This window comes from Pempheris klunzingeri, chromosome 14 (assembly GCF_042242105.1).
Source record: "Pempheris klunzingeri isolate RE-2024b chromosome 14, fPemKlu1.hap1, whole genome shotgun sequence".
Taxonomy (NCBI): domain Eukaryota; kingdom Metazoa; phylum Chordata; class Actinopteri; order Acropomatiformes; family Pempheridae; genus Pempheris; species Pempheris klunzingeri.
This window is the reverse complement of record NC_092025.1, coordinates 207980-223471: the sequence shown is the minus strand read 5'-3', so window position 1 is coordinate 223471 and position 15492 is coordinate 207980. Positions and strand designations below refer to the sequence as shown.

The following is a 15492-nucleotide window of genomic DNA, read 5'->3' as shown; positions in this document are numbered from 1 at the left end:
AGGTTTTCATTTGGTACGGTGAGTTTTTGTAGCATACTCTTGGAGTAAATTGACCCAGTTGAGATTTATGTGGGAAGAAGGCAGCGAGACAGTGAAAACACATTTCTGTACAGCTTCATCAATGACAGCTTCAAGTACTGACCAGTGATCTGGCCCCCACTTTTAGCTCCCACCACCATCGCAGACACTGTAAACTGACTTTAACCACAGAGCCAACGCTCAGGTGGGGGTCTGCAGCCCACTGGGATCCTATTTTTGGGTCACAGATATGATACAGCTCAGAGAGTGCTTTATGTATTTGGGTCACGACATTCCCCACTCCCCACCCCTCCTGCGCCCTGTCATATGACACCCAACCCGTGATGCACCACGCCACTGCTTTCCAACACAGAGCTGAGCGTCTGGCTGAACTAGTTCAGCCTCTGAGGAATGTGTTTGTGCAAGTCTGCTGTACTTTGCCATGCCCCTTGCTTGGAATTATTACTCAGAGTGTTCTGGGACAAACAAGCTTTCGAGCAGGACACGAGCCCGAGTGCTGTGGAAACTGGCGCCATTAGCACATGAAATCAAAGTGTGTGTTGCTCAGCAAACTCAGGGGTGGCTTTTCTTAGAGGTATCCCCCTTTGAACTGAATTACCCAGAGACCGTATCAATAGCTGTGAAGGGGTTAAAGGCGTGACGAGCCTCTTATCGGTGATGGACTTTGACTAGGGCCATTGTGTTTTTGGAAGTGGTTCGGGTGGGGTGCCCAGTTCCACGTCAGCAGCTTTCACAACAAACCCCTCAAACCGGTTTCACCAGAGTTCATTTCTGTTCTTTTTCTTGTTGACACCAGAAGGGACTGAAGTAAGGCCATCCCAGAATACTCAAACATGAACTTCTGTATTGATTACGAGGGCTTGTTGTTTTCTCTCTACCTACAGAATGGATCCTGTGAAACATACAGGCGGCTGCCACTGTGGAGCTGTTAGATTTGAAGTCAGGACTTCCCCAGACCTCCATGTTTTCCATTGCAAGTATGTATATTAAAGTCAATTAAATTGCCCTTTAGTCTTACGTAGTACATGCTTATATTACAAAGAAAAGGTTGTCCAAGATGTGTAAATTAATAGGCATTCCCCTGCCAAAGATGTGATGCTGACACAGAAGTTCCATATAAAAGTTTAAGTTTAAAGAATTCGTCAAATCATTATAAGCCGACACCTGTTTGTTTCTTCAGCTGCAGCATTTGCACAAAGAAACAAAACCATCATTTCATTGTTCCAAAAAGTCACTTCACACTCTTACAGGTAGGAAACTAAATCAAAAAAGATTTGACACAACTTAATAAAAACCATTTCACATGAATAATGATTTGTTTTTTCCTCCCAGGGGTCAGACAATCTCACCACGTACACGTTTCACACTCACGTTGCTAAACACACCTTCTGTAAAACCTGTGGAGTTCAGAGTTTCTACTCCCCACGCTCCAACCCTGATGGATATGGTATGACCCCCGACTGCTGACAGTCACACCATCCTCGTGTGTTGTAAACGTATTTCATCACCCTGCTGTGTTTACTCCAAACTACCCGACACACTCTGCCCTGTATTTGTGGTACAGTATATGTAGAAAACAGAACTGTGGGAGATAAATGTTGGATAACAGCGATCCAAGTCGTCAGCAGATAATGGGCCGTTTGGTTCATGTGCAAATCACTGAGCGGCCCTTTGTTGCTGCTGTTCTCTCCCCCAGGTGTTGCTCCACACTGTCTGGATCCAGGGACCGTCCGCAGTGTCACAGTGGAGGAGTTCAGCGGGCAGAAGTGGGAAGAGAGCATGCAAGCTCACAAGAGCATCAGAGACATGTCTAAACCTGCAGCAGAGAGAAACACCAGCAACAGCGCTGTGATGGAAGAAACAAAGCTTTTTTAATCAGTAGTGCATCAGAAGTATCCTACAGTGGTTTTCTTTAAAATAAGATGGAAAAGAAACTGATTTCATGTCTAGTGATTTTAAACTGTGTCACAACTAAGAACAATAAAGACAATTCTTTCAAAAGTGATGTCAGTTTATCTGATGAAAAGTGCTTACAAAAATATTCTGGCTACTTTAGCCAGTCCAGTGTTGAAGAAACTTTATTCACTGTGAGCAAAGCAGCTCATCACATCTGTAGAGTCCTACGCACCAGGCTCATATACACTCAATAGATCTTCAGGTTCTTTGGTCCCTGTGGGATAACTTGGAACGTGTTGATGAACATGTAGCGAGAGAAGGTGATGTAGAGGTAACGAAACCACTGGAGTTGACTGCGATGGCAAAACATGGCATCCTGAAAGGAAGAAGGGGGTTGATTCAGAGGTTATACAGCCCATAAGGTGATACTGTGAAATCTCAATCAACAACCAGTAGAGGTCAAAGGTTAGTTTAAATATTAGCTTGATGAGATGTCAATCCTTAACTCCTCACTCTTTTTATAACCCTAATCTCAACTCTTGCTTCTTCAGCACTTGCACTGTATGTGCCCTTTTTAGAATGTGCTAAAAATGGCCGCCTTCTAATAGTGGACGGCGACACGTCTTTGCCAGCACACTGGTCTGTTTCGGGCCTTACTCTGGCTCGCCTGTAGCCCCGTGAGCCTGTAATGCAGCGGAGACATGATGGCAGCAGCCAGCTGAGGGGAAGCTCCAGGAAGGTGGCGTACTTCCTGAGGAGGCCAACAGTCACCAGGGAGAGCAAACAGCAGTCTGGGAGGGCAGACAGAGAGCCAGTTAGCACGGTTCATACGTTCACCACTCAGATCACTGGGCCACTCTCAGGCTGGCTGTCTTGTTTCACATGTTTTCATTGGGAAGCAATGGCAGTGATTCTTTTTTACACTTCCTCTTCCTCCTGGGCAGCATTCAGGTCGTACTTGTGGGCTGTGTTAATGAAAAATATAGGAGTTAAGTGCTTATGTTAGATATAGTCAGACAACCTGCTAAAAAACACATCACATCATATTACACAGCACCAACCGTCAGTATGGTCCTGAAGTTTCTAACTCTAGTCATGCAGCAGGGGTTTGTGGGACACGAGAGGCTTAAAGGTTGGTAATGAGTGGGGAGTCTTGCTGTACAGCCAGGTAAGGAGGCTTATGACAATCACGTTGGGCCTAATTCTCTCCCGCCTGCCCTGGAGGCTACAGTATAAGCAGTCCTACAGGTGAGGAGTGAACGGCTGGTAATAAATAGCCAAAGAGTCGTGTGAAGGAGACACAGTGCTGCTTTTGAGAGCAGGCTACAGAGGACCCAGACAAAGGGTGTGTTTGCTGTGGGGACTGAGAAGACAAAGCCTTTCTTCCATTCAACAGCAACAGACGAGATGTCTTCTGTTATCAACTGGACCTGTCTGCGGTCTACTCAGACGTCAGCGAGAGTGTCTTAACGCTTACCAAACTAGCACAGTAACATGTAACATGTGGCCCCCTCTCCGTCCTACTTTTCCTTTTGCTTTCTGTTCCAGAAAAAACCCCACGGGCATCATCACGAGACCTTTCAGAAGCAACAGAAAGCAAAAATAGTCTGTCTGGGTTGAAATGAAAAGACAAATAAAATGTTGAGTCAGAGAAACTGAGTGTAACATCTGCCAACAACACGGTCTGAAACTATGACCATCTGGTAGTAACCCACCGTCCCATCATGAGCGGTCTCAGAGCACGCAGCTGAAAAACAAATACTTGTGCTGTGGCTGGTGCTGCTGATGTCCTGCTGGCCTCCTGCTGCCACCAGCAGACCAGAATGGAGAGACGCATGCAAGCCTTTTGAGCAGGAGAGGGCGCTGTACATTAACAAACCGCCCGGGCCGAGCCAGCGTCCACAGCACTTCTAAGGGTCGTCAGTGTGGAAAATGGAGACTGGAGAGGTGGTGCTTCTAATGGGGGGAAGTCATCTCTGTCTTGTCTTTAATTTTTAAAGTCAAAGCTTAATAATTAATACTTCCTTTGTCCTGACACATGTACTCACTGTCATCTTACTTCACATATGGGATTAAGTCCCTTGCTCAAGAAGTTTTACTTTCAGCAATAACTTTTACGATAAAGAATATGACCTGTGCTAATTAAAAAATAAACCTTGTGAAAGTTTTCTGTGTCAAACCTACCATTGGGCACTTGTCCAGTAGAAGCGAGATGTCTGCGAGTGGAGAGAAGAACAGTGTCACTCACTGGAAATGTCACAGATGCACACATTGTTGTCCGAGAGATGACACATCTAAACCGACAGTGTTTGTGTTGGCCACAGTGTGACCTGCCAATATGTAACCGAGACCAGACTTTTGGAGTCACTGCTTCCAGCACAAACGGGTGAGAAGTTACGGCCACGATAAAGGCCATGCAGTGCTGCAGCCAAGCTGCTGCTCAGCGAATACCAGTATGTGTGTTTCACGTCGCGGCCTATTGACTTCTGGAGGGTTTTTTTCAGTGTAGTGAAAACACAATTCTCCATTTCATATTCTTCTGCAGCACTACAGTAACTTTAACCTTTGAGCACGGTCAAGTTTTCTCAGACTTGCATGTCCATGCGCAGCAGCTGCTAACATGATGGCAAAAACAAAATCCAACAACAAAACATTGAGATTTAATGCACTGTGAAAGTAGTGCACAGCCCCTCTGGGTTCCAGCCTAATGGGAATCATGAGATGTGATTTGGAGAGCTCACATCGTAGCAACAGAAGAGGCCCGGGGATGGAGCTGGAGAGCCCGGACGGCTCCGTGAGGGAAAAGCCTGAGACTGACACGGTGAACAATTAAGGCATCAGTGCAACACTGGGACAGAAACGTACTCTCCGCAGTGCAAAACATTTATTTAAACCAGCAGTCTGATGCAATTTGCTTGGTTGGCCTCTCCAAAACAGAGCTGCCCTCCCACCTCACCACTTCAGGGACAGGATTTACTGCTGCACTCTGGGAGCAAAGCCGAGTGCCTCTGAGGACTCTGTTTGGATGACCTCTCAGCTATGTAACAGACCAATTCTGAAAAACATGGTGTGTGTGTGTGTGTGTGTGTGTGTGTGTGTGTGCATCTTTGTGGGGAAGCATTTGGAAAGATGGATGTTGATGTGAGTCTAAATGTTCTGCATTTTCCTGGACAGTGTTTTATGATTGTGGAGTGGGCTGGTTTCAGTGTGCATGTGTAAGCCACATAATATCCCTGAGGATGGCATTTTTAAGCTGAGGGAATTAAAAAAAATGTTTTTCTGACGACAAAGCCTTGAAGTTCAGTCCGTACCTGGCAGCTTTATGGATAGCTGTGTGATTGGCATGGCCACTCACTCCTCTCCCATCGAAGGTCAGCACCTGAAAAAACAAAATATCTCGAGTGAAAAGCCAGAATCTGCGTATCTAAAAGAAAAGAGACGGAGGCAAACACAAGAGGGAGAGATTTTTGATTCTTGGGTTAGTGGATGGGGCTCTGTGTCTGACTCTGGAACTGTTTGGCAGCTGACAACTGATATTTAAAAGCCTTTTTCTGTGTGCATGCTTGCACACCAGAGGAAGCAAGCGGGGAAAAAAATCAGGTCAAAGGGAAAGAAAAAGTGCTCGACTAAAGACTTGGCATTTGCCTGTTCAGGCGTATTCTACCGTGACTACGTCTTTGCAATCAAGTACAAGTTTAAGCTTCCAACAACCACATATTATAATATAATACTCTGGAGCTTTGACTGTCCTCGGCCTTGCTGGCTTGCGTGTAGAAAAGCACAGGAATGGCATGGTGTCGGACTAAGGAAACAGCATAATTCAGTTTAAAAGCAGGGAGAACTACTTTTCACATGTAGACATAGCTGCTCTCTCTTATTGCTGCATATACTCGCAGCAGAAGACACGACTGTACTTTTTCTAGAGTGTGACAGGATGGGAGGAGACCATGTGTTTGTTTGTCGTCTCTGATAACAAAAAGAGATCAACAGCCACGGGACAGAACAAACCCAGCTGTGTGGAATCATCTTTAAAAGCTACTAAACCGTCTCACTAGTTCTTCCCTCCAGGAGAATGACCGGATGAAAATTCTCTGATTCTAAATTTGCCACATTCCCATTAGCTAATAGTGCAGAACTGTGCCGAGGTAGATAACAATCTCTGTGTAAACACAGAAACTGAATCCAAGCTTTCTACGGCAGCAGAGGCCACTTCCCCTCGTTTTTAGGAAGGCTCAAAACACAGTGTGAGTGGGGCAAAGAGATTATTTCACAGGCCACAGTGACACTGGGATAATGAGCTAGAAAGCTGTGGTGCCAAAACATATGGTGACGACAAAACAAAACAATACATGGGCTTCGTACACAGAATGGCGGGGAAACTGTGTGTCAACATCAAACAGGAAATGACAGAAAAGCCACCGCTTTGAAAGGAAAGAATGCAGCGCAGAGCTGAGCATACCATGTTGAAGGAGTGAGCTCTGATGTGCTTCTCAATTACAGAGGAGACCAACGAGACTCTCCACTCTGCTTTGGGGTCGTCTGGAAGTTCTCTGGAGGGAAAATAAAGGGACTGTGGTTATCTCCCCTGTTACAGCAGTGTTACAGCAGGGTCTGACTCAGATACAGGAGTGCACCGTGTCTGCATTGTAACCTCACGGTATCTGGAAGTCAAGAGCATTCTACACAACATTACGCATGCCGAGCAGTTATAATCCCGAGCCCTTTCCGATTTAACCCAGCGTTTGAAAAAAGGGCTGTTTTGGAATGCGCACTCCAGGGAGTGCTGGAAAGTCTGGGGGTTAAGGGTCAGAAGGCCCTTAGCATTATGCTCATCTGAAACTACAGCCTGGAGACAAAACGGAGCACACATCAAACATCACACTGGCCAGCACGAGAACACACAGAGACTCCCCATTGGGCAGAAATAACAGATGCTTTTTTTATAATAGAATAAAACATGTGCTCTCTACGGTTGTTCAATGTGCCCCTTGAACGAGCCTGCTTACAGACCCGCTCAGACAGACTGAGATATGAGTCGGGCCGACACAGAAAAAGCAGCCCTGAGAGCAGCATCTGAAGTGGAGCCGGTCCAGTTTGTTCACCAGTTGTCATTCCTCTGCTTTACGCTGAGCAAAAACTTATATTTAAGTGCATATTGTGGGGGAAGGCGTGGGGGCGTGTCAGCAGTGGTTCCCCTCCCCTTCGTTGCTAACAATGAGCCAGGACAGTTGAGCTAGTAGAGGGATGTGATGGCTTAGGCCACAAATCTATTGGCTGCCGGTGATGTGAGGGTCAGGCTTTGGTGTAAGGGGTGGCGGGGGTCGGCTTTGTCACAGGGAGGAGGGGCAGGGGGCTGGGGGGTCAGAGATAGTTTAAAACTGTCTGTCATCAACTGAATGCACTGCTGTGATACCCGGTGATAAGGGCTGTGTGTGTGTGTGTGTGTGTGTGTGAAGAATGACGCTAGAAAAGGGATTTCTTATTCAAACCATTGTTAAAAGCTTAAAGCATAAAGCATAGCATAAAGTCCTGATTTCTGCCTGAAAGCTGAGAGAAACAAGTAGAGGACTTGATGAGAATTTGGCCAAAGTGCATGAATATTAACAATCAACATATCGTGCTGAGCTCACAGCGTGGAGACACTGAAGCCCTATCTGGAGTTTTCTACATGTTGCATTTATTCATCTATTATTTCAGACTTTTTGCCTTACAGCTTGACAACTGCAGCTAAGCCTGTAAGGGGTGGGGAGGGGAAAAAAATGAACAAAAGATACAAGACACCTGACCTTTCTCAAGCAGGATGCAGGCTGAGTGTCAGCTTTGCCATGGCAACAGTGCAAAATGTCCTAAAGTAACCTCCACAGCTCCCCCTTTGTAGCTTTGCATGTGGATGTCTAATTGCTTGCAGGCATCTGTATGCAGTTGTTGAACTTTGGCCCAGTAAGGGGATTCTGTGTGTGTGTGTGTGTGTGTGTGTGTGTGTGTGTGTGTCAGAGAGGGCTTGTTTAGTCTGGTCACATGGACCACAGGCCTGTGAAACTGCCAGACTTCTGTCCACACAGTCAGATTATATGTCCTGCTGGGAACGGCTGAGATGCCACTACAAACTGACAGTATGCCCACAGTAAGCCACTGTAATAAGGCAGCTACGACTATAGTAACAACACCAACAGGCACGCGTTGTTTCACAATGGTTTGGAGACATTTGAAGTTGCAGGTTTTTGCTAATATTCATTCATGTGGAGGCAATAAACAGTGGTGAAAATAACGTGGGAATGATGCTGTTAACTGTGGAAATAATGATGTTAGTCTTGTTGTGAAAGTAAGCCGTGTGGAAAAAGAGCAATCCGATGTGACAAAGTGAGTTTGTTGCTGGCTGCAGGATTCGGTTAATGGGAAAAGCAACTGTTTGACTATGCAGAGGCCAGTGTGTGCTGGTGACAAATGTATCAAGGATAAAAGCACAGGCAGAGGTCAGTGGCAAGCTGGAACATCTCTCCTCTATGTACTCTGCCCTGCCATGTGCGTATAAACCAGCTAGGACTATTCTACCACTGATCAATGTATATTTAAACCTTGGCAGGGATGGGGTGCTGCTGCAGCGAATGCAACTTTGCTTTTGAGAAATCAGCGCTGAGCTCTTTGCTTACACGCAAACAGAGAATTACACTAATCCAATCAAAAATAAAAGCTTTCAGTTCGTAATTTACCTCTGGGATTGAGATTTATTTAACTAAAGCAAATCTGAAGTGTGCTGTCCTGGACAAAGTCAAATGATTAAAGTTAGACAGAAATGAGGCGGGCGAGACGGAGCGCTGCTTCAGTTCAGTCTGATGGATAATGTAATGAAGAAGTGGCATGGTTGGATTTGTGCAGTGAGCAGCTATAATCGTATCCAGGGAGCAGACAGAGGTCAAGCCAGTGCAAGTGGAGAGGCAGCAGAGCGTGCTCAGATCGAGCTTGATCACAAAGGCCCCAACATGCACTGGGGCCCCAGATACTGTCAACACAGCTGTCCTATTCAGTGAGCATTAAAGGGAAAATCCTATTTTAAAACAGAATTCACGTGTTATTCCTGTTATTCCATAGGCTACAGTTGTGAGTGAGCAAGTCTCCCCCAGAGCTGTCATCATGAAACACAACCCACACTGCACGCTACACTTGTGCTGTGAAGTTGAGACCAAAGCCGGAGAGTCCAGTACATCACACAAGCACGATGAACGAGATGACAGCACACGGACACGGGCCATACTCCAAAAAATAGACCCTCCACTCCATCTACTCTGCTACAGAATACATACACTACTCACTAAAAGTTAGGGATATTCAGCTTTCAGGTTAAGTCTCAGGATGAACCTAAAATGCATTCTAACCTTTCCAGGTGAACTTAATGTGACCTTCTCTAAACCTTTGAATGCACATGTCCAACTGTTCAGTGTCTCAGTACTTCCTGCACCAGCTGCTGTTCTCTAACAAGAAGCTTAACAGCAACATTCACAACAGGTTTGATCCATGAATCCACCAATACATTTCCTGCTTCAGTTAGAATTGGTATTTAAACAGTCCTCCTCATCCTGCTGTTCACATTCTGACATCATGAGACCAAGACGACACCTAACAGTTGATCAGCAGCACCTCAACACTGGAGGCTTCAAACAGGAAGTCCTCAGACGGAGGTGTTCACTGAGCTTAGAGGGTCACAGAGTGTCATCAGGAGGTTGGAACAGTGATACAGAGACTGGAAGAGTCACAGAAAGGAGAGGAGTGGACGTCCTTTGGCCACATCCCAATTTATTGAGACACTGAACATGTTTTGTTGTGGTATACCCACCACTGTTGGTAGATTTTCTTTCAATAAATTGTTTAAGATGAAGAAACTACCATTGCATGCTTCTACTTAAATGCCCTACTTTCATGATATAATATCACTGTAGCATTCACTTTTTAGATTTTCCATAGATTTCACCTGAAAGTTGAATATCCCTAACTTTTTGTGAGTAGTGTATGTGTATATTTTGCTGATTTCAGATGCAGTTTGACAGGGTAAACACATTATCAGTATATCACTCCACTTGTCACACAAAAGTTATGTTTACAGTCATTTTTACTCACCACAGCTACCTAATCTACGGAATGCTTTGCCTTCCTCATACACATAAACAAGCACTTTAAATCACACATTGTTTGCAGGCCGGCAGTCTTCTAATACACAGCCTTTGCTGGTGCACTGCATGGTGGCTCCTGTAGATCAGTGGCATTTTGTGAGACCACTGGCAGGACTGTATATCGCGCAACTCCTTTGCATGAAAGCACGTGTGTCCACGTGTGCGTAGGTGAAAAAAGGGTGATTTGCATGGTAACTAGTCTATAATACTCTTAATTTGAACCACAACAGGATGTGAAGTGTCATTATGAGACCAAATGACAAAAAACTGTGAGAACAAAGCGAACCGGTGAACTGAAGTCTGACTGAGCAGACAGTGACAAGAGTAAAGGCTGACTTTAAAGGCTCAGCACACTTCCTGGTTTGTGTTCATGCTGCAAAGAAAGAACACCCAGCTTGGCACACAAACTCACAAACCCAGAGGGTCTGCTCCAGGTTTTGTCCTTTGTATCATCACATACAAATCTCAGTTCATGAGCCAACAGCTATTGTGCTTATTTAAGGCTTGACATAATCACCGACAGCCTGCTGAACACTCAAGACTTGTCTGAAGATCAGTGCTGCAGCTACCGCATATGAGCTACACTCACCTCCGGTCGTCATCACCTGACCTATTATCCATGGAAACTTTTCACGTGTTCACCAGTGATTTAATGCCTGCAGCTCTATACAACAGTCATCTGTCAAACTCCTGACGCTTACAGGAACGGTGTTTCACAGCTGCAAAAACAGTGGAGCATTTTTCTCCATGCCCACATCAGTTTCCTCATTGAAAACAGCTTAGTAGGAGAAAACAGCGAAAGCAGTTGTCGTTGAGAAAATAGAAGAAATAATAAGGTCTGAAATTAAACTTGACAAAGCACTTGAACTGTGATTTTACACAAAAATAATGTTACACAGCTACGATACGTGGCACGGATGAGTGGCGAAGGAGCAGTATACAGAAATAGTCCCGCTAACATTGATAGCTTGGAGAAGATGTGAAAGTGCAGAACATAAAATCTTTCACTCTGCGTTCAGTGGCTCCGTGAACTCCATTTCTGAGGAAAAAGTGACTGGACTGTTTATTTTGGTGGTTTTATGATAGTAATGTGATCATTTCATGGACACACAGTATTCTTATTTTGTACATGCTGATTTATATCAACAAAGATGGACCCAAAGACCCTTCAGTAGAACGGCACCACAGACTACAGCCTCCAGCTTACTCTAAGCCTCATCATTAGAGCAGGCAGGAATTATTGCTGGACAGCATTTGTTTGAGCCAGCCATGTCTAATAAAGGTGTCTGGGTGGAAATTCTCAAATCGAATTGATTAATTGCATTGACGTTTTGCTTCTATACACATTTTCTAGTCTCTATTCTATTCTTTTGCACAACGAAATGACCAGTAAGAAAAACAGGGAGAGGTCAAGTCGAGGATGTACATCTGCACATACTTGGGCAGACGAGGTTAAGAGCAGAGCCAGAGTGTGGCTGGCTATGGACAGGCACACAAAGAGAAAAACAGTTTGGAATGACCTACATTAGCAGTGCTCAGAGCATTGCCAAAATGTATCCCACAGTCCTTGGCAGTTGGGTTCAGCAGACATGGACAAGAGGAGGGGGGGGGGGCGGCGAGAGAGAGGGAGAGTGTGGTTGTGAGTGAGTGGGCTGGGGCTCTCAAAGTGCTGATTAGGTGTGTGTTTTGGGCAAACAACAGAATACACAGAAAGGGAAAACGGGCTACGCTCCAGTTCAGCAGAAGTGCAGACAGCGCTAAGATCAAAGTTCAGCTATATTCTGTGTGTGCAAGATGATAAAACTGTGAAGTCTGTGTGTGTGTGTGTGTGTGTGTGTGTGTGTGTGTGTGTGTGTTTAAACACACAGCAACAATGTTCTGTAGGGCAGACAACCTGGGCAGGCTGCCAGCTTATTACTGTGAGTTCCAGGTTAGTGCCAGAGTTCATGCTCCTCTCCTGGTGAGCCAACATGTAGAGACTCACATGTAGGCAGCCCTGCAGTTCTTAGAAACCCAAAACATTTTCAAGGGAAGCTGCAGGATTGATCCCTCCTTTTCAACATCACCTTTTACCACTACGTTCTCTGTAACTTGGCATCACCATTAGCCAGACCCAAGAGACTACACATGAGACAAAACATAGAAGAACGCAGGAGAAGAGTGAGCTCCACAAGAATTTGGACAAAAATACTGTTCGAAGTTCTGGCTCCCAGTTCTGCTCTCCACTATGAATGTGCAATGACGATGGCTAGGAGTGATCTCTGTTTTAATCTGGAGGCATTTCCAGCAACACTGAAACACCTAAAACCTAAAGCTTCTATCCCTCCCCTACGGCCTATGTTCTATCGTATCCTAAGATGATTGAGAAAAGCAAACAAAACCCAGAGTTTTTATTTGAACTGTCATGTTCTTGCAACAAAGCTGGAATGTGCAGCTATTTTCTGGACATACATTTTCCCCTAGAGCGCTAAAGGCAAATTGTTGGCAAGCCACTGACACTGAGCGGCACCCATCATTTCATCCTCCACCGCTAAGAAACAGATATGCTGTAAGTTTTCCAATACAGGAAACACCGATAAACGGTGAATTAACCCTTTGGTATGTAACCCAAAACTGCCACCTACCTCAACGGCTGTCTTTGGGTAGCGCCGATATATAGAGCAGTTTAATTTAACAGTGGAGAGGAAAACAAATAACCTGCAATTACCTCCCAAAAATAGCATGAAGCAGCCCTGTAGTCATCCAAATGTGTCCTGGTTCCCCTGAGGGATCACCGACATTAGCCGTTATTTCACTGAATATTTCACTAATAATCAGAACAGAACCCAGAATAAAGCAAGTCAAAATGCCTCATGCAACCTCCGTAATCAGGGAGGCTGAGAGGGGTGGGGTAACCATTTAATAAGAAATTATTAGAGCCTAATAATCACGGAAACACTCATTCACTCAGAGTGTTTCTCTCCGTTGGGAATAGATTGATTCTTTTGGTGCATCTTTGTCCCAACGTGGGGGTGACGGCCTGTTATATTTCTGCCAGATTAGACGCTTCCCAGTGGGCAGAACCTCTTTGTGCGTGTAAAAAGTTGTACTCTGATTAAATCCTGTCAAGTTGGCAGCTCTAATCACAGTGATTTCAATCGGGTTGAAGAAATATTGTCCATGTAGCTGCAGCTACTGACTAATCAATCTTAACTGGTTGATCAGTACAGCTCCATTAATAAACTGCAAAATACATTTTCTAGAATCTTTCCAAACGTACTCTCCTCTACCTTTAGAGGTGGATATAGATGTGTAGAGATATACTGTAGATAGATTATGGTTGAAAAAGGGTTAGTCAATTTATGCCGAGGAAGTTGGACATTTTGCACAAATTCAATATAAAAATCCTTTTAGAGGTAAATAACAGTAATACTGTGTCTTGAACTGTAATTGTCTAATTGAATTGTAATCATCATGCACTGCATTTTGCAGCGCACCGTCCATTAAATATAAATTCAGTAAAAATGACAACCGTCTGCATGCACAGAGCTTTCTCCCATCACAGCTGAAGGAATCCACGCTTTCTAAACTTTGACCTTATTACTACAGTTATTGTATCTGATATTGTTTTGATGATAATTCAGTTAACTAGCAGATAGCAGCACACATTTTACTCTAACTTACCAACACATTCTGATAGTTTTAGCTTCATCAGGCACGCCAAGTGAAGACTTCATTCATCTATTTCCATTCAATCTTTATTGTAAAACGTGTCTTTTCTGGCTTCGCTGTACCTTTCCCCATTAGTTGACTTGCTAGCTAACTAAGCCTTAATCACCACATGGCACGTTTCACATTGTATGTATTTGACGAATTAATTCCCTGGGACAGTTTCCACCTCGACTACTCTGAGGCCCTCTCATTTATTTCCTCAGTGACACAGAGGTAATACATCAGGTGAGGCTGGATCAGCTCTGTTGTACTGAGAATGAATGGGCGCGATTCGTGGTCAACTCTGTCTGTTCTGATAGACGCTGTCTGGCAGGGGGGGGCAGACATGCTGAGACCTGGCCTCTGCACTGAGGGCAGCGCAAGTATATTTTGTAAAATGACTTTTAGCAATTAGCTAGCTCAGTTTTAAATCCTATTCAGAGTCAGCAGTGGACATGCACAGTACAAACACACAAATGTGAACATTCAACTGCACAAGCTCAGTGCTGTGTCAGTGTTAGAGGCACACACCAAGCAGCACGGCTGTTGTGTGTTTGGTGCAGATGGCTGCTTACTTATGGTCTACTACGGTGATTCTGGACTCTGGTATCCCCAACACAGCACAGCTGCGGAGAAGTTCTTGTTCCCGCTGAGCTCCTTGATTGTAGTGGTTCCCTGCAGAACATTTGGAGGACAGATTAGGCCACAGGTGGACTGTGATGAAAGGGAACTCTGAGCAGAAGTGTCAAATCTTTAGGTGGACTCTAGATACAGTTTGAAACAGTCTCAATGATTTCCAAATACATTCCTCGGTAATGAAATGACAGCAGTTGAGCTGGCTCTGGCTGAACCACAGTGCCGTACCAAGACCACTACATATACACCACAACTGTGCTGTTGAAAACCATGTAACTGTTGTTTTCTTATGTTGCTTGTGTGGCTTTAGCTTCCTGAGCTCTCTTTTTAAAAAATCTCTTCTTATCTCACATAAAATCCTACAACTAATCTAAATCTCCCCCACTGGAAGAGCAGGGCTGGCTTTAGTCAACAGCAGACGGCCTCCTGAGTCCTGAAGCCGGGCTGAACACGGCTGACTTGGACCAGAGACGGTTTTCAGCTCTGGTTATCGTCAGTGGCCGTGTGGTTAGGGTTAGGGTTATCTTACTGTTGTGCTAAATATCTTCTGCCGACTCACTCAAACATGTAACTAAAGCTAGCTAGCGTTAGTTAGCAGCGAACCACCTGCCTAATAACTCTGTCTGTGTGGATTTAATGGCGTTATTAATGCAACCCGCACAGCACTGTCACCGTACCTGTAGACAAACACAGCAGATGAACGGTGGCATTTAATTCAACCAGCTGTATAATCGTTGGCGCGAAGAACATACACTCGTCGTCCGGATGCGCAGTGACAACCAGAGCTCTGAGATCAGCGCCGTCTGCGTCTCTGCGTGACAAAACCTCCAGTACGTGGTTCAGCGACATCGCCAAAGTCCGCCGATGTCGAAAATAAATGCATTTTATCCAAACCAGATAGAATAAAACTATGAAGACAGCCAGGTAAACGCTCATTATTTTGACCGCTACCGTAAACAATCCGTGTAAAGACAAAAGCTCAACATGCCAATGGTTCCGTTTGTGAATACCATGTATGCAGCCTGTCTGAAATGGCTAACGCTGCTCCGTCTTTACAGGATGCAAA

At 44.9% G+C, this 15492-nt stretch overlaps 1 protein-coding gene across 1 annotated transcript; it reads right to left on the bottom strand.

Annotated features, from left to right (window-relative positions):
- Window positions 1–1909: 1909 nt before the first annotated feature.
- pigl (phosphatidylinositol glycan anchor biosynthesis, class L) lies at window positions 1910–15363 on the bottom strand. The gene is made up of 7 exons (XM_070843453.1): window positions 15104–15363; window positions 14366–14465; window positions 6395–6485; window positions 5247–5314; window positions 4120–4151; window positions 2593–2726; window positions 1910–2311 (listed from the first exon to the last, which is right to left on the bottom strand). Exons 1-7 carry the CDS (start codon window positions 15360–15362, stop codon window positions 2183–2185), a joined length of 813 nt encoding a protein of 270 aa, XP_070699554.1. The 5' UTR covers window position 15363; the 3' UTR covers window positions 1910–2182.
- Between the last annotated feature and the right edge of the window lie 129 nt (window positions 15364–15492).